The sequence below is a fragment of the Oreochromis niloticus genome, linkage group LG12 (genome assembly GCF_001858045.2).
Source record: "Oreochromis niloticus isolate F11D_XX linkage group LG12, O_niloticus_UMD_NMBU, whole genome shotgun sequence".
Taxonomy (NCBI): Eukaryota; Metazoa; Chordata; class Actinopteri; order Cichliformes; family Cichlidae; genus Oreochromis; species Oreochromis niloticus.
The window spans coordinates 34,568,648-34,596,390 of record NC_031977.2 but is presented as its reverse complement, the minus strand read 5'-3'; the positions used below and the strand labels follow the sequence as shown (position 1 = coordinate 34,596,390).

General features: G+C 43.0%; 1 protein-coding gene across 7 annotated transcripts in view; it reads left to right on the top strand.

The window, feature by feature from the left end:
- The window catches only part of wdfy3 (WD repeat and FYVE domain containing 3), a 112,021-nt gene that overhangs the window by 73,286 nt on the left and 10,992 nt on the right, over window positions 1-27,743 (top strand). For 4 of the 7 annotated variants that reach the window (XM_025911978.1, XM_025911979.1, XM_025911976.1 and 1 more), the window contains 32 exons: window positions 1,714-1,945; window positions 2,161-2,321; window positions 3,717-3,828; window positions 3,914-4,104; window positions 4,544-4,696; window positions 5,009-5,082; window positions 5,234-5,395; window positions 5,484-5,578; window positions 5,701-5,821; window positions 6,951-7,168; window positions 8,026-8,222; window positions 9,024-9,158; window positions 9,789-9,968; window positions 10,411-10,644; window positions 10,742-10,841; window positions 11,992-12,152; window positions 13,628-13,857; window positions 14,946-15,055; window positions 15,688-15,870; window positions 17,240-17,397; window positions 17,502-17,579; window positions 18,405-18,635; window positions 21,907-21,972; window positions 22,604-22,772; window positions 22,971-23,134; window positions 25,094-25,242; window positions 25,840-25,960; window positions 26,439-26,524; window positions 26,919-26,999; window positions 27,166-27,220; window positions 27,311-27,430; window positions 27,564-27,681. In XM_025911978.1, the coding sequence (XP_025767763.1) occupies window positions 1,714-1,945; window positions 2,161-2,321; window positions 3,717-3,828; window positions 3,914-4,104; window positions 4,544-4,696; window positions 5,009-5,082; window positions 5,234-5,395; window positions 5,484-5,578; window positions 5,701-5,821; window positions 6,951-7,168; window positions 8,026-8,222; window positions 9,024-9,158; window positions 9,789-9,968; window positions 10,411-10,644; window positions 10,742-10,841; window positions 11,992-12,152; window positions 13,628-13,857; window positions 14,946-15,055; window positions 15,688-15,870; window positions 17,240-17,397; window positions 17,502-17,579; window positions 18,405-18,635; window positions 21,907-21,972; window positions 22,604-22,772; window positions 22,971-23,134; window positions 25,094-25,242; window positions 25,840-25,960; window positions 26,439-26,524; window positions 26,919-26,999; window positions 27,166-27,220; window positions 27,311-27,430; window positions 27,564-27,681 (4,645 nt within the window). The remainder of the gene's footprint in view (window positions 1-1,713; window positions 1,946-2,160; window positions 2,322-3,716; window positions 3,829-3,913; window positions 4,105-4,543; window positions 4,697-5,008; window positions 5,083-5,233; window positions 5,396-5,483; window positions 5,579-5,700; window positions 5,822-6,950; window positions 7,169-8,025; window positions 8,223-9,023; window positions 9,159-9,788; window positions 9,969-10,410; window positions 10,645-10,741; window positions 10,842-11,991; window positions 12,153-13,627; window positions 13,858-14,945; window positions 15,056-15,687; window positions 15,871-17,239; window positions 17,398-17,501; window positions 17,580-18,404; window positions 18,636-21,906; window positions 21,973-22,603; window positions 22,773-22,970; window positions 23,135-25,093; window positions 25,243-25,839; window positions 25,961-26,438; window positions 26,525-26,918; window positions 27,000-27,165; window positions 27,221-27,310; window positions 27,431-27,563; window positions 27,682-27,743) is intronic. The other 3 variants (XM_019365766.2, XM_019365765.2, XM_025911977.1) reach the window with 2 other exon arrangements.

Genomic DNA, 27,743 nt, shown 5'->3' with positions numbered 1-27,743 from the left:
AGTATGTTGTCTCTGTAAGAACCTGAGAAATATTGGATCGATAACAATATTTGGTGATTTAAAAATCTAATATTCCACAATATTGACGGATTTAGTTTTTCTTTCAGACACATGAGACATTTCCTGAACATTCGTCATGTGTAGTTATTTACTCGACTCTGCCGTATGTTCTTTACTGAAATCAGTCGCACTTTAGTCTTGAGTGTTTCTTAAAGGGCGGCCGGAGGCAGAGACAGATTCTCCATCTCTGCTCTGGTGCCATAAGTTAAAATTGGGAGTAGGTCTGATGTAAGTCTGAAAACCAAGTAAGTTAAGATGCACCATTTTTCCATCCATCCTGCTGTTTATCCACGGCCAGGTCACAGGGCGGCAGCCTATCAGAGAAGCCCAGACCTTCCACAGTTTAGCAAGCCCCAGGCTGTCCTGTGTATGCCCCAGGTCCTCCTCCAGGTAGGACATGCCCAGTAACCAATACCTCGCCCAGGAGGTGCCTGGGAGTCTTTCTAACCAGATGCCTGAACTGGCTTCTTTTGATGTTGATGAGTATCAGGTCTACTCTGGGTCCCTCACAAATCACTGAACTTCCCACCCTGTCTTTAAGGCTGAGTCCAGCCGCCCTTCAGAGACTTCTGATTTCTGCCACTTGTATCTGCTATCTAATTCTTTCAGTCATTACCCAGAGCTCATGACCACAGATGAGAGTAGGGACATAAATCGACAGCTTCACTTTTACGCTCAACTGTCTCTTCACCACAGCGACCCGGTGCAGCATCCGCATCACTGCAGACGCTGCAACAGTCAATCCGCCAGTCTCCCATCCCGCTGTCTTCTCCTCTCGTGAACGAGACCCCGAGGATACCTCCTCTGCTTAGTTTAGAACTGTTAGCAGTAAGCTAAATAATCTTAACATTTCCAATCTGCTTGTTTTCACTGTGCCCGTGTGTGACGTGTTTGGAACATGAGCGCACATCTGAGCTGTTAAAATCCAGGAGCTGATAGGTCAACTCGATTATTTATCATCCATTTAATTCATCACTGACGTAAACAGGTAACGCATGCATATTTAATTAGCCTGCTTCCCCAAAGAAAAGGACACAAAAGGAGCCTGATATCAGAGCAAACTATCAACTCATCAGTCTCTGACTCACACTGACAAAAGACAAACACAGAGGAGTAAATCATGTCTGTCTGTGCACTGACCCAGCAGAGAATATTAAATGATAAAAACAATTACAATCAATATTTGAAAGCAGTACCAAACGATTAGAATTGCTAGTCAAAGTTCCAGGAGTCCTGGACCCTGAGCTTAAGCACTGAAATGAAACTTACGCCCATCATCAGAGCCTTTGATCTATCATGTTTTTAAGTTCTCTTCCCTGAAATATAGACTTGATGATTAATCCCTCAAAGGGGACAGCATACGGGACCGGTTCCCAAATAAGTGGGTTCAAACTTAAACTGTGCATATAATTGAAATGAGTTTGTCTCACATGCTCTGAAGTCTCTGTTGTGATCTGAGCCAATAAACAAGTCAAATATAAGTCATTTCTCTTTGTAGTCTCTGAAGTTTGTGGTGGGATACTGTCTGCATTTCATAACACAAAAAACTGTCTGAGAACATGAATGTGTCAGCTCAGTCCTATTTCTGCAGATCTTGGTTCCTTATAGAAATCCTTCTTTTGAGTCATTACCTTCACCTTTCCTCTTCTCCAGCTTCACTACATCCACAGTGCTCCGGGCGGCTCCAGCTCCACCAACCCTCCTGTCGTCAGTACTGTTTATGGGTACATAGGGACGCCCCCTGCCCAGCGCCAGCTCTCCAGCCTGGTGTGGCGTCTTGGGCCTACCCACTTCCTGGAGGAGTTCCTACCTGCCGCCAGTGTCGCTGCCATTTATGAGCTTGGACCCAACTACGTGGGCAGCTTTCAGGCCGTCTACCTCCCCTGTGAGTGGATCACCTGACCTCGACTTACAGTCTGCACACCTGCTTTTAACCAGGCTCTAAATCCTTGCTCTACCTTAATGCTTTTCTTTAGTTTTATTCTATCATTTAACCACCTTGCATCACTTCTTGTCTTCCAGCTTTTATCCATACATGGCTCCTCTTTTTTAAACAATTTTTACTCACTTTTTACCTTCTCCATTTTTCCCTTTCTGCAGGTAAGGACTCAAAGGCAGAGGTAGCGCCGGCCTCTCCGGTGGTGCTGGTGCCAGAGGAGAAGGTGTCTTTCAGTCTGTATGCGCTCTCTGTGTTGACTCTCACTGTGGCCAAAATCAGGAAAAGCTACAACAAACTGGACAGCAAAGCCATCGCCAAACAGGTCAGACGCACGACTTCGTAAGGAATTAAAAGTCAGTGCTTTAATGTTGTTGTCACAGCAGGTTTGTCTGCTAAATGGAAATCTTACTGTCAGATATTCTGTCAAAGTTTCATCAAAGAATCTATTAATTCTGTTACAGTAACCTTTAAAAAGTAACTCTAAATTCAGTTTTCTGTTAAGTGTGCAGCATACTGGCTGAGATTACATCACCCTGGCTGACGTAACTGACTGAAAAAAGAAACCTGTCTCCTCCCTCTGCTACAGTTCCCTGCGGTGACGTGTTTACCCTTAGCACAAGTGTAACGTTTGCAGAGAGGAAAGACTTAGAAGTTAATAAATAATTAAATACAAGCAGAAAAACTCCAAATTGAGGTCCAAAGTGTAAACACACGCATATAAGCTGTTTTCACACATGGATTTCAGAGTATTTCAGGATTGTTAGATTGGGGCATTTTCCACAGACGTCCTTTTCGCAGCAGGGAATCACCTGCTTTGCATGACTTCGTGTTACATGAAGTACTCCATTACATTGGACACATGCACCCTGTCTAGGAAATTTCTAGAAAAGTATAGGGCTGCTGTGCATATCTGAAAATGGCTATGGATGTGCATTCACACACTTAATGGTTTGCAAAGGTCAATTTCATTTTTCAACAGAAAAACTCAAGTCCATTGCATTTAAATGATTCATTTAAAGGAAATAACACACACAGTCCCACCACGAGTGTGTGTTGGAGCTCCAGATGAGCTCCGTGTTATCTCTTTCTCCCCACTTGTCAAGTCATTTCCCAGCCTGCCTGTCTCTCCTGCTCCCTCTCCCGCAGCGACTCACAGGAAGTGAAGTGCAGAGAATTACAGAGGCAGCAATTCTGCAGCAGAGGCCTGTCACAGAGTAGGAAGACACTCACTCACTGTGCAGAGGGGGACGAAAATAAGTTGTTGTCCTCTCATCCAGCATTATCACCTACCTCTTAGCAAAACTCACCATAAGTGTTTGGGTCTTTCACACCCTCTCACTTCACTAAACATGGGTGTCATGTTGAGATAGAGAAATAAAACTCCATAAATACACAATTATTCAAAATGCCAATGTTGCATAATGCTGTTTTTACCTTCCCAAATTAACTGAAAGAATCCAATATTTCATTTCAGCTCATTAAATCAAAGCTTTTGATCAGATCTTGGTGTAAGACTGCAGCATCTAACAGTAAAATACTCTTACTCGTAGATAAACATCCACAGCAACAAACGTTTGACTAACAAATGATGCAAAGTTGTGAAAGCTGCTCTGAAGAAGTATCAAGTTTAAAAGTAACCGTCGAGTTGCCGTCTGGAGACATACTTGAGGTGTGTTTGTGTTTTTAATTTCTGTAATTTCTTTTCCATCTTCTTCAGCTCGCCGTGTCCTCTCATGAAAACGCCACTCCAGTAAAACTGATTCACAATGCCGCCGGTCACCTTAATGGTCCCGCACGCACCATCGGAGCTGCTGTGATTGGATATTTAGGTAAACCAAATCTGCGTGACTCAGAATACCAAACGCTGTTCTCTAGTGGAGCAAAACTCACCTGTTCTCTTTCTCCCTCCTTCAGGTGTTCGTGCATTCATGCCCAAACCTGTGGCCACCAACCTGCAGTATGTGGGAGGGGCAGCGGCCATTTTGGGTCTGGTTGCCATGGCGTCAGATGTGGAGGGACTGTATGCGGCTGTCAAGGCTTTAGTGTGTGTTGTGAAAAGCAACCCACTGGCCAGTAAGGAGATGGAGCGCATCAAAGGTTACCAGGTTAGTTATTAAAACAAAGTCCTGGTATTGTTTTCTTAGTGTGTTGTAGTTGCATTTCTAGGATAATTACTGAGTTTTTCTAAAAATCGCCATCCAAACGAACGCCTCTCCCCAGCCACCTCCCCTGAATGAGCTGGAGGAGGTGGCTGGGGAGAGGGACGTCTGGGCTTCTCTGCTTAGACTGCTGCCCCTGCAACCCGGCGCCAGAAGATGTCTGTCTGTCTGTCTGTCTGTCTGTCTGTCAAACCAGTTACATATGTTTTGAATGTGTTTCTGTGTCACACTAAGCACAGAGTACTGTGAGTGACAGTGTGATTAATGTGAAGATTACACTGCAGTGAGTTCACTGACTGAAAGCCAAGTTTAAATCTGTACACAAAGCTCGTGTCCCGTTACTTTAACATTTGTAAATGCGTATTTGTTTTGTCTTCCTCTTTAGTTGCTGGCTATGCTCCTAAAGAAGAAGCGCTCGCTGCTAAACAGTCACATCCTCCACCTCACCTTCTCTCTGGTGGGAACAGTTGACAGCGGCCACGAAACCTCCATCATCCCCAACTCCACGGCCTTCCAGGACCTGCTGTGTGACTTTGAGGTGAGTGTTTCCAGGGCCCATTGACCCATAATGCTAGTGAGCCAACTGAAATAAGGACATTAGTGTGCAGCTGTCAAAGAAAGCTTGCCTATTTAGCATTGATAAAAGTCTTGTTCCACTTAAACCCGTCTCCAGCTAATAAAACGGAGAGTTTGCAGGTATATTTTTGCATTTGTTAAAACAGGAAAAGAAAAAAAGTTTTTTTTTTTTTATGTTGAAGTGTTAAGGAACTGAGCTACTCTGTGCCAGAAGTTTGTGCTGCCAGAAATGAGTTGTGCGGCAGGGTCTCAGTCTGCTCCGTCTGCTCCTCAGGTTTGGCTGCACGCTCCCTACGAGCTCCATCTGTCTCTGTTCGAGCACTTCATTGAACTGCTGACAGAATCCAGGCAAGTGTCAGAATGAAGTTTCCATGGACAAGAAACAGATCACATGAAGAATAACATGACTTTTATTTTTTTGTAATTGCTGATTGGCACAATTATTTTCATTTTAATGTGAAAGCGTCTCACTGTGTGTTTTGCTGACTGTATCGAATAGTGAGGCGGCTAAAAATGCTAAACTCCTGAGAGAGTTTCAGCTCATCCCACGACTGCTGCTCACCCTGAGAGACACCACGCTGTCCCAGCCCACTGTCGCCGCCATCAGCAACGTGCTCAGTCTGCTGCTGCAAGGCTTCCCCAACCCATACGACCTGCTGCGGTAAGAGCACGCTCGTGTAGCCGCTACGTGAACGTCGGTAATGATGATCCATGCCAGTGCAGCATAAGACCGTTTGCTGTCTCCACAGGTTCGGCCAGTTCATCTCCTCCACTCTTCCCACATTTGCGGTGTGTGAGAAGTTTGTTGTCATGGAAATCAATAATGAGGAGAAGATAGACGGAGGTATGAGTTGATCTGACTTCTGGCACCTCTCTATCCTAAATAACGTGTGGCCAAAAGTATATGGTCAGTGCTAGACTGCTTTTCTATCCTTAATAACTATGAAACATTTTGTGCATCTGCAGGAAATGATGATGACTTTGGTGGCCTCCTATCAGCAAACCTCATTCTGCTGAGAAATCGACTGCTGGAGAGCCTTCTTAAACTGCTTTTCACCACGAAAGAGAAGTGCACAGTTAATGCCCAGTAAGACACCGCTCTTCTCCAGACGTTGTGTAGATTAAAAAATTAGCAGTTAGAGTCATGCCACGTTGAACTAGAGAAGTAAAGGTATGCTTGCAGCTTAATGACCATCCACAGACTGCAGGGGTACAAACACAGATATCAGCTAATAATAATTCCTAACTAACATACTCTGATTTCGCTCTGGAGCACAGACTCTGGGATGGTCTGTTGGTAGAATTAACTTCTCTTTAAGCCACATTATTTAAATGAATAGGCAGAAATACAAACATGGTCGCAAACTCCAGTTTAGTGGTTCTGGTTAGCATAGTTAACGCCTAACAGGCAGATACAGCAGCCTGTGTCAGCATTTACCCATCTATCAAAGCTGCCATAATTCTAACTTTAAACCTTAATAGTCTTAAAAAGACAAGTTTTATTTAAAAATAATAATAAATGAAATCACCCCATGCAGTTGTTGTGAAGATCGAAATTAGCTACAGAGATTAAAGCTGTTTGTGCAGTAGGCTGTTAGCATGCTTACTTATTTGTGTAAAGTTGGGTACATAAATGGTAAAAAAAGATCTGCTCCTCATTCATCACATCCTGTCTCAAAGCCCAGAGACTGCAACAATGAAAACACTTCTATATGGTCTGAGCTTGGAGGCACCCCAAGTGGGCAGTTGAGGAACTGCAGCCTGCAAACTAAGCCAACTAGCACTTTTAATTTTCTAGCCTTGGGTGTTGTTATTTGCTCTTCTCTGTCATATCTGCTCATCCTGAAAGTTTCAAGTTAAAATGCAAACTCTCCACACTGTCCATTTATTTTGAAAACTATGAATAATCAATCAAAAAAGCTCTACACAACATTATTCTTGTTCTTTGATTTTTTAAAGACTTTTATCATTAAAAAGCTATTTAGCTCTACATACATTTCCAGTTATTACTGGAATATGGCTCAACTTGACTCAAATAATGGCAATATGCCCAGCGGCTGATGGAGATGGAGATTATAATGACACTGGTTGATATAATTTAGCAACATAATGAGCAAGCAGAAGCAGAAATATTGACAAAGTATTTAAAATGTTGTGAAAAGAAAAGAACTGATATTAAAGTAACAGTAAACCTGCAACACTTTTTCTCCCTGCAGGGCGTGTGAGGAGCTGGTGCGAACGCTGGGCTTTGATTGGCTCCTGATGTTCATGGAAGAACACCTCCACTCCACCACAGTGACGGCAGCTCTGTGGATCCTGGTGGTGCTGCTGTCCAATCAGTCGATCCTCAACCGCTTCAAAGAGGGCCTGTGCGGAGGAGGCTGGCTGGACCACACCGACTCCGTCCTGACCAATAAGATCGGCACAGTGCTGGGTGAGTGCAGCAGCGTGGGTTCGCTGCCATCGCAGCACAAAATAGGAGCTGAGAGGCTGGATTTGGTTAACATTAGGCACTCGCCTTTGAGGGATGTGTACGTGTATTAGCTCCAGACGTTCAAACCTTTAAGCACCCGCTCTCAGAACAGTCACAAGTAAGAAATCGTGATTTCCAAGGTAAATACTGTATGTTGTAACATGGCTCAGCAGACGCCTCTCCTCATTCTGGCAACGCTTTCCGTCGGAGTTGGCCTTCGTTCAGTAAACAGAGAGCTGCACAGTTTGTGCGCCGAACAGCCAAGGGTTGGTTCTCTCATGTTCACCCTCCTGCTCTCCCCTGCTGCTGCATCATACCATAGTTCCTTTTGAACTCAGTGGTTTTCAGCCTTCTCACTGTTCAGGCGTTCAAACCATTCTGATTCTTCAAAACTGGATTTACCAGCCTGGAATAATTTCAAATGTTGATGTTTGCTTTAATATTTCCATAATACTTCTGTCTTTTATTTGTATTTATTACACCATAACACTCGTGCAAACATCCAGGTTGAGAACCACTGCTTTAGCTCTGGAAACTCTCCCCATTAGAGACGTGCTCTAACAGAATGAGCGCTATCAGGTAGAAGTCCTTAGTTTTATTCAGATTTGGAGTTTAAATCTGTTTGGCTTTGATTGATTGTGTTAGTTTAGTCCTGGATTTTTACTGCAGCCATCTCCTTCATAGATTTGCTTCATTAAACCCCAAAGCGGGCACTACAGCTGTGTGTAGAGCTGCCTGTAGGTGCAGTAGTCACAGGGTGCCACCCTTTTACCTTTGTGCTTTATTTTTAACATTCACTCTCTCACCTTTCTTTTTAGGATTCAACGTGGGTCGCAGTGCCGGCGGGCGCTCCACATTGCGGGAGATCAACCGGGACGCTTGCCATTTCCCAGGATTCCCTGTTCTGCAGACACTGCTGCCCAAACACACCAACGTGCCCGAGCTCTACTTCCTGCTCATGGCTCTCTTCCTGCAGCAGCCTGTCATCGAGCTCCCAGACAGCCTGCAGGTACATGTTAGTATACCCAACCTTCTTTAATAATAATAACTGAACAAGTTTGTTAGCCTCAGGGCTTAAAGTGACCCTATGCTGATTTTTATTCTTGGACTTTTTAGAGTCCCCGCACCTTCAGGTCAGAGTACAGTGTCAGTGAATTTAGGATTCTTGGAGTCGCTGCTCAGGACTTAATTGAATTCATTGAAGAAGCACTTCAAAGTCTGAGGCCGTGTTTCTCAGACAGAAAAAGGTGGTGGAGGGTTGGATTGAGATTATGTCTCTGAGCTGCCTTTGGAAGGCCTCGTTGTCCCCCCAGAACAGCTTGAGGTGGGCAGGGAGAGGGAAGTCTGAGCATCTCTGCTTAGACGGTTGCCCCTTTAACCCGAACTCGGATAACCATCACAGGCTGGATGGACCGACTCTTTAGGGAACTTTGCATGAGTCACAGTTCAGAATTATCCTTATTTATCTCATACTTGGCCATGGAGTACTCCCTCAGGTCATCCACTCTGCAGTTAGGCATTTTAGATCTTAGCAATGGGACCCAGCAAACATTGAGAGGACCAGTGCTTTGAATCAGCCGGCCCTCTGTTGCCCCACTGATCTCCTGTTCAAACAGAAGGTTTACAGATCTAAGACAGCAGAAGAAACACAGGGATTACCACGCTGAATGAGGAAGAGCATAATGGGTTAACTTTTAAACCTGAATTTGACCTGTCAAACCAGCTAATGAATAAATACAAAAGTGGACTAGTTTAATTAGATTTACATGTATCTGTGTGACCCAAGTTACCCCAGTGTCTGTGTTTGTTCTCTCAGTTTGACCTGGACTCTATCTGGACCTTCATCTTTGGCGTGCCGGCATCCAGTGGGACGGTGGTGGCCTCCATCCATAGTGTTTGCACTGAGGCTGCTTTCCTGCTGCTGGCCATGCTGCGCAGCATGCTCAACCTGGTGAGAACCTCTAAAAACCTTCAGACACGTTGGTTTCTTTATTATTAGTTTTTTTTTCTGTGTCATAATGGTCATTTCCAGCTTCCTCTACAGTGGCAGATGCTCTAAATAAGTGTTTTACCAATGTAGTTTCCTAAACACGAACATTAATCTGCAGCCAATTTCACAAAGCTTGTTTTTTGTGTAGAATAGGGTGTAGTTTAGAGTAAAGAGTGGAAGATTGCACAGCGATTTCTACTTGACTACAAAAAGCTTTTGGGATAATTGTTGAACCTTTTTAAGCCATTATTTGCTAATTCAATTTAAGGCCCTTTTCATAGAAGTGCATGTTTTAACAGTTCCTAACAGCAACCTTGCAAAGCACTCACATGTGATTATGATCAGTCTGGATTCTGTGAAGGTTTTTCTTCTAATCTCCCGTAAAAATGACTCGCCACCTGTGGCGTGCTCATCCTTCCCTACATGAGAAGCTTCACTAGACCGCCTGTGGGCTTGGTGTCAATAACTGCTCTGAAAACACTTTTTATTTAGTCTTTGCATCAGTTTGAGATTTGAAATGTTAAACTGCTGAGATTTTAATGGAAATTCTTCTCCAGGTTTCATTGCTTTGCATCTTTTGTCTCTTTCCAGCCTTGGCAGTCAGAGGAGGAAGGTTCCTGGCTCAGGGAGTACCCAGTAACACTCATGCAGTTCTTTAGATACCTTTACCACAACGTGTCCGACCTTGCACCAATGTGGCACAGCCCAGAGTTCCTTTGTGCCCTGGCAGCCGCTGTTTTTCCCTTCAACATCAGACCGTACTCTGAGATGGTAAGTCTGTCCTTTATTTTTTCACTTAAGCGACTCGAAATAGAAATTAAATTCTGCACAAGGGAAGAACTTGCAGTGAAAATCTAATCTTGACCTAAAATTACACCAATAACTTCTAGTAGCGTTTCATCTTCCTCTGCACAAAAATGTAGTGCTTAATTTGCTGTAATCACAAGTCCCATCAACACGCAACAGATACCCTGTAAATATCCCTTCAGGCTCAGTAAAACTGTAATTTATTGCCCTTCTGAGCCATGGGCACTTTTATCTGCTCTGCAGTTTGTTTTCCTCACAATAAAAGGTGTTTGGGACAGCTGCAGTGTGCTAGCCTTTGAATTAAGATGTATGGCTAAGATTTCCACAAGTCAGAGCAGCAAGAACTTGGAGGAAACAATGATCTGTTCATGAAAGATGATCTTGATGAAGGTCACATTCTTCGTAGGTCAGTGATTTGGACGATGAAACGAGTTCTCCCACCGAAGAGTTCAAGGCCTTCACCGGGGACTCTGGCATGAACCGCAGCCAGTCTGAATACTGCAACGTGGGCTCCAAGACGTCCCTGACCAACCACCCGGCCAAAAAATATGTCTTTGACTTCATGAGGGTTCTGATCATGGACAACCTCTGCATGACCCCAGCCAGCAAGCAGACACCCATCATTGATATGCTCCTGGAGGTAAGGACACAGACATGAACCCACATTCTAGATGCATGGATACGAAACACTCTAACATGGCTGTTGCTTACTTTTCCCTTTATGTTTGTTTTTTCAGGCTTCCCCGGAGCGCTCCACCAGAACTCAGCAGAAGGAGTTTCAGTCCAACATCCTGGACAGCGTCATGGAGCATCTACTGGCTGCTGATGTCCTTTTAGGTCAGCAGACTTCAGTTTTGGTTCCTTCTCTCACCTCCAAACTAGAGGCAGGGGTGTAATGTATCATCACTATCACTGATGGCACTTTCTCACCTACTTCCCTGGAGTCTACAGTTAGTTCGGACACCCTGCTCATTAGGTCCATTCTTATTGCTTAAATCCTGCTCTTGTACATAAGGATGCTGCAGGACAGCTTAACTCTTTTTGGCTTTGAAAAAAACTGTGATGGAGGCATCATGAGTCAGCAAATCACAATGTGAAGCCCAGAGATCTGCAACCACCTTCAGCAGTTTCTGTTGTGTTTAGAGTATCGTCCTGCATCTATCTGAGGAAGAAAGGAAAATCTATGTGCTTCAAAAAATGTGAGACAGCAAAAATCATCTCACTCACTTACCTTTCTTTGTTTCCTTAGTAGAACACAAAACAAAATCAATAAAGCCCATATTCCTGTCAGCACACTGTTCTGCTAAATCTCAACGGTAATATCTGTTTACAGAGGCGTGAGATGCTTAGTTTTGTTCAGTCATGTAATGCATTTTAAAAATGCTGCTGTTTTCACACTCGAACAGTTTCTACTGTAATGAGGGGCAAACGCTTGCAGCGTGAGGTCGTCTGTTTCAGAGACGACCTTACTCCTGGAAATACAGACCAGCGTGACGCCCGCTCATGTCCTGTGTATTCACCAGGCATGCACTTCCTCTGTTCTCATATGGGACCAATCAGGCAGTGTCAGTGAGCTCATAGTTAATAAAAACTAAGGGTGAAAAAATATAAACTGAAATAATCAAAACCAGAGAACCTTCTTAAACTCTTTTATTTTTCTTATTTTGGTCATATTCACCATCATCCCCAGTATAAGGAAGGTTCAGTGTATCTGTTTATTGAGACTGGGATGTGTATGCTACTGTGTCATATGTACTGTGTGTTTGTGCTGATTTGAACTTCTTAAGTCTTGCAGTCAAACATCAGAATCTAAAACTAACACAGATTTTTTTTTTTAATGTAAGCAATAAAAGACTATAATGAAAATGGTCAGAAATAAAAAATCTCCAGCTAAATAATATGAAGAATACAGAAATCGTAGCTGCAGTATAATCTAGACCCTCTAACAGATGTGTGACTGACTCTCTGGCTGCTGCTCTCTCTCCAGGTGAAGATGCCTCTTTGCCCCTCAGCAGCGGGGGCAGTTATCAGATTTTGGTCAACAACGTCTTCTACTTCACGCAGCGGGTGGTGGACAAGCTGTGGCAGGGCATGTTCAACAAGGACTCCAAGCTTGTGGTGGACTTCATCGTGCAGCTCATTGGACAGGTACAAGCAAAATGACCTCAGGCTATTTTTGGTCAGCTGATGGTCCAAAATGGACAGATTCACCCAAATAAATCCATTGTATTCAGATGTTATACAAACGAAAAGTCTCGGTCTGTCTAAGGCAGCGTACGCCCTCCCTTTATGTACTCACATTGTGTAGCTGGAGGCGTTAGTATTTTGTCTGGTTTGTACACACATTTAATAGTCATTAGATTCACAAACACAGCATAATGTAAGTCTTGTATTGTTGGGAGCAGCCTGCATTGTCAGACTGACGTTTTCCTGAAGAGGCCGGAGGCAGAGAGACGGCGTCTGTGACGCCTTAACTGGAATAAGAAAGAAAACAGTCCTTCTGAGTCGTCTTGCAGTTAATGCAACCGGTGCAAAGTGATGCTGGAGCAAATCAGATAGACGGGGTCCTTCAGACTGCAGGCCTCATTTTGGCAGGAGATGGGCACAAAATGAGATTTGGCTGCTGAGGTGTGTTTCTTATATTTGCTGCTTATTAGATTCAGTTTCTTTGTTTTGTTATTGTAAATAAGGGTTACAGTGGTACCCTGTGCTTACATGGAAATGCTTTTAGCAACGTAGTAAAAAGAGTAGTGCATGGACTTTGTCTTCCCTTTTTACGCGGTGGTTTGTGTACACATTGCTGTGCAGCTGAGAAGATAAGCAGATTATTTTCAGTAATTCATTTTTCGAGCCATAATGCAGTCCCTGAATCCTGGAAATATCCCTCGGTGGATTCGATGGCCATCTATTTCATCCTGAAGCGCACAGTTTGGAACTGGAATATATTTGTTATTAATTTCGTCAGTCATTTTGAAACAGACCCACTTTCTACTCAATTTTCTTTGGAGAAACTCCAGCTGGAGTTACTCCTTAACAAAGTGGTCGATTAAAAGGAAAAGATGTGTGATGGGTGACACGGTCCGGTACTTCCTGTAGGTGTGTGAGTGAACACCAGGTGCTCTGGTTTATTCCAACAGTCCCAGATGTAATTTCCTGGATGTGAGCAGCGTGGAATAAAGTGTCAATAAGACTAGAAAAGAGGTTTTCTATGTAAATAATATTCCTTTTCAATTTTCAAGACTTTTTCTGTTTCAGGCTTAAAACTGGTTTTCTCCCAGTTTTGCTTTCACACAAAACGGGAAGCTCCAAAGCGTACTGTTAGAGCACACTTGAGTATGAACATGCAGAGTATTGATTTAAAAGGTACTGGCTTTTTGAGTCTAAACACGTTTACAAATAGAGGGCTTTTCAAATAAAGGTGGCCTTTGAGGCCCTTAAGCAACATTCCAGTACTAAAGCTACGTTCACAATCCTCTGCATTCCTAACTCAGTTTAGCCCCGTTACAAACACAAACCTCCTTCTGCAGAAATATTTCCTCAGCAGCTTTATTCATATGTACTTCATAGCATTAAACAGCCATAACTGCTTCTCGCTTGTTTTCCTCCCGCTCCAAATTCTCCAGTCTAAGAGGCGTTCGCAGGGACTTTCTCTCGACACCATCTACCACTGTCTGAACCGGACGGTGCTCTACCAGCTCTGCCGACCCCACAAGACGGTAGCACAGCAGGTGGCCCTGCTGGATGCCCTGCGGGTCCTGACCGTCAACCGCAACCTGGTGCTCGGGCCAGGTAACCACGACCAGGACTTTGTGGCCTGCCTAGCTCACTGCTTCATCTGCCTGCACAGCGGGAGGTACGTTCTTTAAATGAAGGCTGCTGTTGGCTTTTTACTTTGATTATTAGTAAACTCTCTGATATTGGTTATTCATACGTTGAACTCTTTCTCTTTCCTGTATTATTCTTCTGATATTTATTAGGCCCAGTAATAATATACTTCAGTGGTAAATCCTGTAAAGAAAAAGGTCAAAAGTAATAATATTTTTGGGTTGTAAACACACACATAGATGAGATGCATTTAGACTTTCATGTTAATGAAGGGCTTTAGTGAAATGTTGCTTTGTTTTTGTCACTTTGCCAGTTTGTTGAGCTGATTGCTTTACTTGTACTGCCGTAGCTTTTAAAGCTGTGCTGGTTGTGGCCACTGTACACAAATGGTACTTTATTTGGATGCTTTGATTTAAAAGCTGGTTTTTGTTTTTAAATAAACTGTAAAACAGGAGTGTTTAACATGTTTTCAGAATCACACTTAAAGGTGTTCAACAGATTTCATAGTGCAGACGAGCTCTGAATTGTCCACGTGTCCTGATAAAACAGAAGAGCTGAATTATGCATGGAATAAATAATCAACAAACACGTTTTCTACGGTTATGTCTCAACTTCTGTTTGCAATGATGACGTAAAGGGTTAGAAAACAGAAAAAACACAAATCATTGTCTTTTTTTTCTGCACAGAAGAAAAGTTTCCATCGTGTGTTTATTTTGTTTACTATGTTGCCGTTCTCATAGTTAAACTCGGTGAGATTATCTGAGTCTCTCCCCTGCAGGAATGTTTGTATAGCTAATTACCGCCAGGTCACACCTCCTTGTGTTTATTTTCTGAAACTTGGACTTTGTCAGGTTTGCTCACATGCTGGTGGATTGTGATAGCAGGGAATGTATCTGGTTCTGGGGAAAACAACATTTTTTTCCTCAAACCGCAGCAGGTGTGGTTAGACTGGATGTCCAGCCATGTTGTGAACACAACCTTCTCTAACACGACGCTGTGTTTGACTGCAGAGATCAGACCTGTTTGCCATGGAGAAGCCAAATAATCAAACCCTCCTCTCAGTTCTCTGCAGGGCAGCATGATACTGAGCTCCTGTGTGTGTGTTTGTGTGTGCAGTAGTGTGGACGGCTTCGGTTTGGAGGCGGAGGCCAGGATGACGACCTGGCACGTCATGATGCCCACGGAGAACGAGTCTGACACCACGCACAGTCACGACGTCAGCGAGGGTGAGACACAGATTCGTGTGTTTAAGAGTGTGCGTGCCGAACCACTCTGACCCTGATGACCTCTGCCTAGATGCTGTTGTCACTCTTTTGTGTGACACATCCTCTATATAACTGAATAAATTCAGTTTATTTACACTTTATAAAACATTTAGGCCCAGCTATGATTAACAGGATATGGAGTATTTAAATAACAAGCAAAAAACAATGCATCTTGAACAGTTAATAGAAATAAGAGGATACAAGAAAATGAGAGGAGTGCAAAAATAACCTGAGTGGTTTAGAGATCTGTCTGAAAGAGCGACGTCTCCTGCAGTTGTTTTACTAGCGATCAGTCCCCTCACTCATAATTTTAAATGAGTTTCGTGTTTCTTGCCTTAGAAACACTCATCTTCATATATCAGCTGTGAAATGACCCAGAAAGTCGATGAGGTGTAACACTTGTATTTTTGTATGTTGTGGTGCGGCATGTGTTTAGATGTTCTGTTCAGTGCTTGTGGAGGAGGTGAATGTGGGTGAATTACAGACAGAGATGGAGAGAGAGCTTAATTAATATTTTATGTGTTGCAAAGGAATTTTACAACTGCTCTGCACAAAAACAGACGGGAAAACTAATTATTGTGGTTCCTCTGCAGGGCGGCAGCTCCTGCTGAAGGCGGTGAACCGTGTGTGGACGGAGCTGATGCACAGCAAGCGCCAGATGCTGGAGGACATCTTCAAAGTGTCTCTGCCCTGCAACGACAGAGGCCACGTGGACATCGCCACAGCCCGTCCTGCTTTGGAAGAGCCGGCCCTGAAGAGCTGGCAGAACCACCTGGGTGAGGAACACTGAAAAACACATGCAGAGGCATAACAAAGACTTCCTGCTCCCTACTTTAGCTCAGATTTTGTTTTTGTTTTCTCTGCTTTGAGTAGCTGAGTGTTGCTCATGCAACCTTGAGATAACTAGGTCAGCCTCTTTTTGTTTGACAAAATAAATTAACCCCACGGCCCTGCAGACAGAGCCTGCTATTGCTGATCTGCTGTCTTTTTGGCTAAGCTATTGCTTATGTAAGCAGATTGGTAAATGACTGTCATCCACCAGCCAAGTTTTGACTCAGTCTGCTGATCCAGGCTCTTTAGCAGGCAACCAGATGTTGTTAGAAGTTCTCTTTGAGTTTGTAGAAAAGGCCCTAAGATGTTTTTTTTGAAATATCTGTTGTAGAAGGAGCATTATTTTTCAGAGAAGATATGATTAAACTCAAATTTGTAAATACTTGTTCTGTCCCTCAAATAAAATCCCCTTTACCTTCTGTGTTAGTTAAATCTTGGAGACATCCTGAGTAAGTTGTGCTCTTGCTGGGAAAGCTGAACTTCTGCATCACAGAGCTGTGGTTGTGAAACATGCCCAAAAACTGTGAATCCACAGCGGATCAAAGTAGTTCAGATTTTTCAGATTTTCTACAATTATTGTCGAACATCTGTTTTGTGTAGAAGAAGGGAAACCTCTGCTTTTCACTGGCTTTAGTGCAGGTCAGGCCTCAGTCCCACAGACTGAGAGAGAGAGGAAAATGTGTACTCAGGAACCAGCTGGTGAGTGGTTGTTGGAGGTAGCCGGCAGTCAGTGGGAGAAAGAAGTAGCTAAGAAGTCCAGAGTGCTGCACCAGAAACCTCGTGCAATTACTTTGTTTGCTAGCGATTGCCACAGTTGTCTGTATTTTGCATGGAAGACGTGGACTGGTCTGCAAACACTTGCAGGCTGTTCGCTGTAGTGTGGCAGTGAAGCTGTGAAAAGTGCAGCTCAGACTGTTAAATAAGTTGGCAGTGTGGTGCAACTTTTACTTTGAAGGCGAACGTTCTCCGTTACCAGTTTGAGTCTGATTTTTTTTGTTTTCCAAGTTTCACCACAGCTCAGAGAGTAGATGCCAAGTGAAACCAAGTCAACGTCTTTAAAAAAAACTGTGGGCAGCTTCAGTAAACAAACAGAGGAAGGAGATTTTTGTTGCATCATTCCTATCAGGGAATGTGCATTTTTCCTTAGGAACACAGAGACTAAGCACGAATTTTACAGATTAACTCAAGTAATAAAATCACATTAACACCCTCTGTCATCGCCTTACATGTTTTCTTTTACTGTAAACAGCAGACTGTTAAGATAACCACAAGGTTAAAAAAACTGAATGTACTTTTCTCTTTTCTGCCAATCAGTTCATGAGAAAAAGTACATCAGTCGTGGGGAAGCAGTGGCACCAGCGACTCAGTCCAAACTGTCCAGAGTCAGCAGCGGCTTCGGCCTCTCCAAGCTGACCGGCGTCCGGCGCAACAAGAAGGAGAACAGCCTGAATAAGAACAGCCTGTCTGCACAGGTACACGGAAAGCAACAAGCACAAATACACACGAGCATTTCTTACTTACGTGTACTCTCTGAGTCTGAGCGCTTTAAATACAGGCTTGTTTTTCTGGTCCACAGGAGACTTTTCAGTGGATGTTCACACACATCGCTGTTGTCCGGGACTTGGTGGCCATGCAGTACAAGGAATATCAGGAGGTAGTGCATCTCAACTCCCAGTGGGTCAAGATTAGTTATGATCATTAAGGTTGCATACAAAATGTAAGGTGCAGTAACTCCGAGGCTACTGAATAAATAAATGACAGTGTTTCATATGGAAACAAGTTCAGATGTAATTTTTGTTTTGGATTTCTCTTCAGCTAGTTTTCAGAGATGATTTTCTTCTTTTGTTTTTACTTTTTATTCTTTTCACAATTTGTGTCAGTCTTTTCAGTTATTGCACAACAAGCAACTTACAAAGTTCAGAACAGCTGTAAAAAGTTGTGAAGCAGTTGACTCACAGCCAAGCTGCCCTCCTATTCTCAGTAAACATTCAGCAGATGTGCTTGTTGTGAAGGCAAATCTGATGAAAAACTAAAACTGAAGGCTTTAAGTTATTTTATTGGTTTCTGTAAATGCACAAACACACTGAATTTAGCTATAACAGCCTTGCAATCATGGTAGTGTTTGCTAGTGTTTGTACTCATCCTGGGTGGTTTAAGCTGTGATCACACAGATCCTGCATCCATACATGTGGTTACCAGGTGGGAAACTTTCTGTTGGTCCTCTGCAAAAGTTAAGAACAACTTTGCACAAAGTTTATTTTTGTAAAGTTTCCGTAAGTTATTTCTGTGATGACCACAGCGTCAGCACAAACCAGTGTGCTATAACAGTGCAGTCTGATGTGACTGCAGGACCACACAGAAACTCTGTACGGCAACATTTCACAGCCCAGTGTTGCAGTCATGACATTTATAATTCATAGCAGTACTTTTTCAAGTGACTCACCGCACTCTTGCTTCATCCATCCTCTCCGTCTCGCAGCGGCAGCAGAACGCCCTCAAGTACGTGACGGAGGAGTGGGCATCCATCGAATACGAGCTGCTGCGTGAACGAGGCCTCTGGGGCCCGCCAATCGGCTCCCACTTGGACAAGTTTATGCTGGAAATGACGGAGGGGCCCTGCCGAATGAGGAAGAAGATGGTCCGCAATGACATGTTTTACATCCACTACCCGTACGTCCCAGAGACGGAGACCAACACCAACTCAGCACAGGTACTCTGCTTTAAATCGGCATTCACGTTCCCACACACCCCTCCAGGACTTTAGCAGATATGAAAGGACTCGTGGTAAATATTCATTTGAGGAATGACATTAGCAAGGCAAATTAAAATGTAAACTGCACCTTTTTTACACTCCCCAGTTTCTCCAGTTTAATTACGAGACAGAGATGCAAATTAAATATGACAATACTGTAAAGAGAGGCATGCAGCCAGCGTAATGTCGCCCATGGTTTGTGTTACCATTTTTAAGCCTGAGGTTCAGTGTTTAGACTGTCGCTATCAACAGGACCTGAAAGTGTTGGGGTCATAAATCAAATGTGCAGTAAAGTCATTTTTTAAATAGACTTAAATACTTGGTTTAAAGCACGTCAGCATTTTCTTCCCTTTTTAAATCCAAAGGTTACATTTACGTACACAAAAAGATCTTGGGCACCTACACACTACACCGACAGGAGTGCCTCTGCCATGGAAACCAATACCATGTGTGGAGTGGTTTGTGCTGTGAACGTAATCCGACTTCCATCTGAACCAACTACCAGTTGTACTTTGCAAGTTTGAGCTAAAAAGCTTCCTGTAGTCACGTTTGCACATCATCCTATACAAAGCAAAGGTCTGTACAGGTTAGCAAGTAGACGTGAAATGAATGCAAGTTCTCCAATAATCCAAAACACAGCACCTTTTCCTGTTTACTTTTGTTGCTCCCGCCCCAAACACATCTGGCAAATGAGACAGACTGAACATTCTCACTTGGTTTCTTGGTTTGTAGTGAAGCGTTTTGGTTCGTGTGGAAACAAATAACAGGGAAAAGCCAAAAGTTTACAAACTCATCAAATGATTCAGATCAGAATAAACTATAGGTGTGAAAACGCCCAAACTTCCAGACGTTCACTGACAGTAGTGCAAGTCCATGTCCACAAATTCAACAACAAGTGTGTCAACTAAGCAGCCAAAAGCATAACAAAGGACACCAAAGTCACAGTGAGCTACATTGTGACAGCATGAAATGTAGCCAAAGTGAGACAGAGAAGAGGCTGAAACTGAATCTCACAGTTGGACTAGCACAAGCATTTGTTTGAACACATGGCAAAGAAAGTATTTTAAGCATTTTCAATAAAACATGGCAAAGAAATCCAGTTTGTTTCTTTTTGAATTGAATTGAAAAATGTCCTTCTTGGTGTCTGCAACTTCAGCCAATCCCCTGCAGAGCAGCAAACACTCCTTAAATAGAGCTCTAGGATGAGCTCATCGCTGCCCTGTGAGGCAGTGACACCAACAGCCGGTGCCTCACTTTTCCTATCACTGAGACACATTTAGCTTTGTTTGCTCTACAAATAATCCCTCCTCTCCGTTTGCTCGCGGGGGCATCTCTCCACTCCACAATAATTTATTTGGTCATGAAGATTCAGAGAACGCTTCAGGCGTTCCCAGTTTTGTTTTGGTTTTTTTTACTTTTTTCTGTTTCAACATTCAAGCTTTTAGTTGACTGACTTGGTGTGTCCCTGTCCCTCGAAAGATGAAATCATCCAGCAGTGCTCAAATGGAGACTACATGCATAAAAAACAAACCTCCCGGTTCCTGAAGATGCCCTTTAGGAGTTCAGATTAAGAGTTCATGAACCCTTTATGAAGAGTCTCTTTAGATGCCTTCTGGAAAGAATTTAATTAAGTCCAAATTCCCGGCGGCTTGGTTGCTAATGTATAATTTAATCATGCTCGAGGAGCAGTTGCAGCTTGATAAAGCCCCGTTCTTGTGCCATGGACTTGAATACCATTGCTTGCCATTTTCACTTTAAGTGTTGGAGCTCATTAGTTTTGGCTTGCCTGCCTTGTTTGGCCATTATTGGAGGACACGCCCCCCCACTGAAGATTTTTCCATTTGATTCCACTTAAATGTTCTTGTTAGGAACAACCAAAAACACATACAGCTAATTTAATGACCCCGTGGTTTAATTCCAGTTCACAACAACAGTCGCCTAACAGTTAGACCATCACCTGTGAGCAGCGTGTGGTGGCAGTGGGAAAGAAGAACTCCCTTTTAACAGGAAAAGACCTCCAACAGATCAGTCGTCACAGTGTGAGAGGACAAAGAAGAGAAAGAACACCAGGGAGGAAAAAGCTCAACTTTAACTAGAAAAACACTTTTTTTTATTTTCTGCAGTAAAATTCCAGCATTCTTGTCCTTTCCTGTCCTCTTTAGTAACCTACAATAAAAAATTATCAGTGGGGAAAAAAATAGAAAATTAAGTCAAAATTTCAGTCTTTTATATTCACTACTAGTGAAACGTTTGGACACACCTTCTCATTTAATGGTTTCTCTTTAGTTTTACTACTTTCTTCACTGTAGATACAAACTGAAGACATCAAATACATGAAGAAGACATATGGAATATGTAGCATAGAAAAAAACTGATAAATAACTTTAAATGTGTTTTATATTTTAGATTCCCCAAAGTAGCCACCCTTTGCTTTGCTGACAGTGCTACAAACCCTCGGCCTTCTCTCAATGAGCTTCATGATGTAGTCGCCTGAAATGGTTTCATGTCACAGCTGTGCCTGTCAGGGTTCATTTGTGGAGTTTCTTGCCTTCTTAATGGGGTTTGGATCATCAGTTGTGTTGTGCAGAAGTCTAGAAGTCCCTATTTGACAAATGTTAGAATTTATATTATGGCAAGAACCAATCAGCTAAGTAAAGAGAAACGACAGTTCATCATTACTTTAAGAAGTTCAAGGTCAAACCATTAAATGTGAAGCTGTGTCCAAACATGTGACTGGTCGTGTATCTCTCATGAATGGTGCTGAATTAGCCCCTCTGTAGTTGTACGTATGGTTAAAATAGAAGAAGCCAATAACTTTGAATAGATGATAAAACTAGACCAAACGCACACTTTTCAATTATTTCTTCCACTATTTTCAAATTTTTTTTACATATTGATGTGACATAAAAATCATATGATTAGAAGAGAAACAGCAAAAAAACAATAAATCTGCCATATCAATGCTTTGAGAAAAGGAAACATACATTTCCTATGCAAAAGTTCTGGTGTTGAAATTTGGCTCAAATTTGGACTCAAACCTTGTAAATATTTCTCCAAATGAAAAGCTAAAAATGTTCTTCTTTACATTTAATTAACCTCTCCAGACTTTAGCATGAAAATAAGAGGATATGTAGGATCATGTGGCTTTGAGCTGTTTGGTTGCTTAATTGAAAAAATTCCCGTGTGAGATATTAAATAGCCATATCCTGTGTCTCTTTACCCTCTTCAGCACTCCTGTCCCCCTCTGGTGCCCCTTGATTCCTCACCTCTGGTTGGGGTCTTTGACTATATTCAGGTACCTTCTGGAAAAACCTGTTTGGCCCCCACTGATGCTTGCTGTGACTGCATGAGCGTAACAAACATGTTGATTTGAACCACGCAAGTCTGTGTGTGTGTATGTGGTCATGCCAAAATGTGGTCCAGGGGATTCACAGTACCAGGAACTACCACAAAGGTGACTCGGGCAGATATTTAAATGCCCACCTGTGTGTCTGTGGACAGGGTATGACAACATGAATAACATGGTACCAGTGCATTTGGCTTTAACTCTGGGAGTGGAAGAATGAAGCACCTATGCTTTGTTAAGCAGGCTGCCTGTGGATGTGAAATCTGAAATCTGAAATACAGCACAGGCTGAACCACGTCGCCACTTTACTGCGCTATTGCAGCAAGTTTCTGCACTGTGTGATGCTCCTCTCACTGAAATTCTTGCAGCGTCATGCAGGAGCTGTGCAAGGCATCGTCAATATATCTACCTTTTATTTTGATACACAGAATATAAAGATGAAGAATAACTAACTGAAGCATGTGTTTTGTGTTTTGACACTGACAAAGCCAAAAAATCTTTTAAAAGTCTAATCAAAGTGGAGTCAGTCAGTCCAGAACATGCAGTGCTACACGGTCTCACCTCCTTCTCTCCTCCCCAGAAACCTCTGCGTTACCGCCGCGCCATCAGCTACGACAGTAAGGAGTATTTCATGCGTTTGCTGTCTGGAAACCCCGGCATGTACCAGCACTCTGTAGAGCACAGCACCGAGGGAGAGACCACGCACCACGAGCTGGAGCATGGAGAGGACACCATTGCTAAAGTCAAAGGTAAAGAGACAGCACTGTGACACTGATGCTGTCAGACAGAGTAAGATTCAGAGAAATCCTCATTTGGCCTTCCTTTCTAGTGTTTCATCTTCTGAATGGATTCAGGAGTTCTGTCCTTCTCTGTGGGATGATTAGTTTCTGTCTAAAGTTAGGAGGTGTTGCCTGTATGTAACACTGTGTTTGCACTGTGCTCCTCAGGCCTGGTGAAGGCTCCACTGAAGAGGTCTCGGTCCACAGCGGACGGTGCAGATGAGGACAGTCAGGACCAGCTTCAGGAGCAGCTATTAGAGTCAGGAGGCCCTGAAGAGGAGCAGAAGACTGACAACACGTCCCTGCTGAGACTCCTGGAGGAGGGAGAGAAGGTCAGTCTGAGGGAAGCACTTAGATATGAGTGGATAATTAACAGGTGGCGCATTTCAGCCAAATATACTGTTCAGTATTGACTGGGAACTTTTTGACGATACGTCAAATGATTGCACATAGTTGTTGCAGAATTGTGACACGCTGGCTTTAGTGAGTTTGGACTGGACATCTTTTTCCTATTTCTCCAGTTTGTGCAGTAACGTCTAATCTTGCCGCAGCAGTCAGGTTTTATCGTTCTGGCTTTGGGTAGTTGGCAGCGTGTGACAGAGAACTTTGTAAAGCAAAGGAATTGGAAAGACAACCAGTCACACACAAGCAAACTGCATCTTTGATTTCTAAAGTTTTAAATTTCAAGTTTCACATCTTCTGTTATTGACTTTATTTATGTGATGAAGTATTGCACTGGGTGTCCAGTCCCAGAATCTCATCTGATAAAAAGGCCTTTTAAATAACACACACACACACACACACACACACACACACACTCACACACATATATATATATAAAATATAAATGATATAACCTCCAAGTCTGAAAAGTGCCTTGAACCTGCATTCTTCCTGATGGACAGCAGGGGGCAGCCTCTGGGGTTGCAAAAACAAGTGTGTATAGCTATATAGACTCGTGTTTGCTAATACCTCAGCAACACCTTAATATTGAGTCTATAGTAGCAACTGCCCTTTACTTCATGAACTATGGTTCCTTTTAGAGTAAAGTAGATGATAAAGCAGGTTAGGATTTAGGGCACGCCCACCTGGTGAATGACTGCCCTCTCACCACCACGTTTCTCAGGCAGATCTCACTCATCATTATCTACTTTGAAAACACCAAGATGATGTGACGGTGGCTACTGCCATCTTTTATTTACAGTCTGTGAGCACACTACAAAATTATCCCTGGGACTTGTAGTTTTTAAGGTATATTTAAGTATATATAAGCATACGTAAGTAGTTGGATGAATCAGCTTTACTTTCAGGTACATGACATTTTCATCTTAAAGCAAATTATTGTTTTTTTTTTTCCATTAACCCAAAAGTCAGAAAGCATCTGTTAAAGTTTTAATCTCACTGCTTGATGTTATGGAAATATTCTGAGACCAAGCATCTTTCCCACAGGAGTGACACTTGTGCAGAATTGTTTTATGTAGCATTTATTGATGCCAAGGAGAGCAAGGGTGAAAGCATGTGCTACCAAGACATATTGTTTCCTAGTGTTGAACTTTATTTATAGCTGGGCATATCAGTAATTCTCTGACCTGCATTTTAAAATTCCAGAGACAGAGATGGTAAACAGATTGACTAAGTCGAGGAGGTCAGAGTCCGTGTCTTGGAGTGCTGGACAAAGACTGTGTATAAAAGATGGGCTTAGCCGCTGAGACATCAATCATCTTGGCATTTTGAGACTTGTTATTGACTATTTGTTATCCAATCAGGAAAAGTGTTTGCTGAGGTCACAGAGTAGGGGAGCCTGTTCAGAGACTCCAATACAAACTGGTCTCCCAATCAAAAAGCGAGTTTAAGGCATTTCTCTCTATCCTGTCAAATAATAAGACCTGCTTTAAACAAGCAAAAGAAAAATCTTTATGATGTAACCAGATATTTATGACATTTCAAAGGGAAAAATTAGTGAATCAAAGCTTTTTAAGAAGAGGTTGGTCTGATCATGAAGTACCTGAATCACCTTTACACTTGACCGAGTCTTGCTTTCAAGATCTTTTGTCAGTTTTTACAAGAAAGATTAATTATTAGCTTTCTGGGCTTACGTGCCTTTAAATCAGCTCCCACTGTTTCTGCTCAGGTGGAGCATTTGAGGATCAGAGGTTTTACACAAAGCTGCTTCTCCAGTGGAGAAAGTACACTCATTTACTTGTTCTGTGTTCGGAGGAAATTCAGCTAGGGGGCTTCCCTTTGTGTAATTGACCTCTGAACTTTAGCTAATTAGCTGTTGTGCGTTCCAGATTCAGCACATGTACCGCTGTGCCAGAGTGCAGGGTCTCGACACCAGCGAGGGTCTGCTGCTGTTTGGGAAGGAGCACTTCTACGTCATCGATGGCTACACCATGACCGTGTCCAGGGAGATCAGGGACATCGACACGCTGCCACCCAAGTAGGTTCACGCCTCTGTATCCGTCCCTCACTTGACAGCGGACGCGGCATCGGCACTTTGTTTCTCTGAATAAAGGATGACATCATTCCTGTGGACGCTGCAGTGGAAGTTTCTGCTACTGGGATGATGTAATGCTGCCGATGGAGCATGCGCTGTGAAAGTCCGCAAAGCTTTTCACATATTTATTATTTTTCGTGGAACTTGCTCAGCCTGTTCCTTTGAGATGCTGCTGGAAAATAACCAAAAAAAGGGGAAAAAGGAGCAGATGTCTCCCAGACTTTGTGGTGTGTCCCTCGGGTTGTTTTGGTGTTTTTACCCCCTCCTAAGCTTCCCCACTGTCCTGTAGCTTAAATCATACGCCAATTAGCTGATAATTTATTCAGGACACACTCTTTCGTTAACTGAATGCTTTTTTCAACTCAACTTTGAAGTTTTTGGAGTGATTTAAAGATGCACTATCCAGCTAATCTTATCAAATATGGATGTATGTGTTTATTCATTCTCAGCCATGTCACGGGAACTTACCCACCGCAAGCAGGGGATTAAAATTTCGAGTGGATCTTCTCTCGAGTGGGTTGTTGTGTGTTTTTTCTCCAGTATGCACGAGGCCATCATCCCCAGAGGAGCGAGACAAGGACAGAGCCAGTTAAAGAGAACCTGCAGCATCTTTGCCTACGAAGACATTAAGGAGGTTCACAAGAGGCGCTACCTGCTGCAGGTCAGCATGCATGTGTCTCTCACACACACGCACACACACTGCATGCAGCATTACATGCTTTCTTTTAATATAGGAACTGACAAGATAATTAAATTGAGTAGTTTATAGGGAACTTATTTTGTTTTTCCTTTCTTCTTTCATTTATACTATAACAGGGCTGGATGCTTCTATTAAACATGGCTTTTTCAAGGTGTTTTTCTACTCTTGGCTCTGTATGATGTCGTTTAATAAGTGCAGGCAAACAGAAGGAATCTGGCTTAAAGGGAAAGTAGAAGGAGCTAAAGTGAGTTTATGGGCTGCACCAGTGTCTGGTGTTAGATAAATTAGGATCGTTTTGAACAGTGAATCGTGCAGAACTACTCTCTGGAGTCCAAAAATAAAAATATGGAGCTGGAAATGATGATGATAGATCATCTGTACAAGTTTTGGGCTATGTTTTTTTCCCCTGAATCTCATGTATGCCATCGTCTTCTTTCAGCCCATGGCGGTGGAAGTCTTTTCAGCGGATGGGAGAAACTACTTGCTAGCCTTCCAGAAAGGAGTTCGCAACAAGGTTTACCAAAGGTAGTGAATACATATATAAATATAAATGCAGTACCTGAGCAGCAGATGCTTCTCTCACATTTCAGTCTCAGGGTTTAATGAAATTTGTCATTTTGTGCTCTTTTCAACACTCACACGCTGCAAGTGATCATTTCTTACTGTTTCCTTAGGAGTTGTTGTCAGGGTTGAGTTATTTTCAGTGATAATTTGGTTTTACTGGAGAGCCGTGATCAGCTGTGATTCAGTCTGGTGCCGTGATCTCTGTTGAGGAGAAGGATTTTGCCAAGATTGATGTTGCTGCTCATATAAAGCTATAAAGCTTCTCCCTGTAATGCCGGTATATCACCGTTGTTGTCAGGTTGCATGCGTCTGTGTGGCTGTAAAGAAATTCATAGGTCATGTTTGATTCTTCCAGGTTCTTGGCGGTGGTGCCCTCGCTGGCTGACAGCTCTGAGTCTGTTTCAGGCCAGAGACCCAACACCAGCGTGGAACAAGGGTACATCCACCTTCACATCATATCATTTTTATAAATAATAGATTCTGACCTCTGTATTTATGTCTCAACATAATGACTCTACAAACATAAAATCACGAGTGTATAATTATTAAAAGACCACTGAGCTGTTTAAACTAATCATCCTCTCTGTCCTGGTTTGTGTCAGATCTGGACTTCTCAGCACACTGGTTGGTGAGAAGTCAGTGACTCAGAGATGGGAGGTAAGAACCTGAATTTGTTAGTCTGACTTCAGATTTGAAGTAAAGCACATGGCTCAACAACGTGTGTTTGTGTGCATTTGTGTTCTGTAGCGAGGAGAGATCAGTAACTTCCAGTACCTGATGCATCTGAACACCCTGGCCGGACGCTCCTACAACGACCTGATGCAGTATCCGGTGTTCCCCTGGATCCTGGCCGATTACGACTCGGAGGTGCCTCAAGATTTTATCTGCTGCTGTTTTAATGTTTCAGTGTCCACAACAGAAAATACCCCAGTTTTGATATGAATGCCACCGGGGGCAGTGTGGTGATTTCATGGATGTTTGGGTTGCTTTTGGTCACCAGGAGCTGGACCTCACCAACCCAAAGACATTTCGTAACCTCGCCAAGCCGATGGGCGCCCAGACTGACACCCGGCTAACGCAGTACAAGAAGCGGTACAAGGACTGGGAAGACCCCAACGGTAAGGAAAGGAGACCATCAGTTAACATTTCTCCGTGAGCAGATATGTGTGTTAATATCATC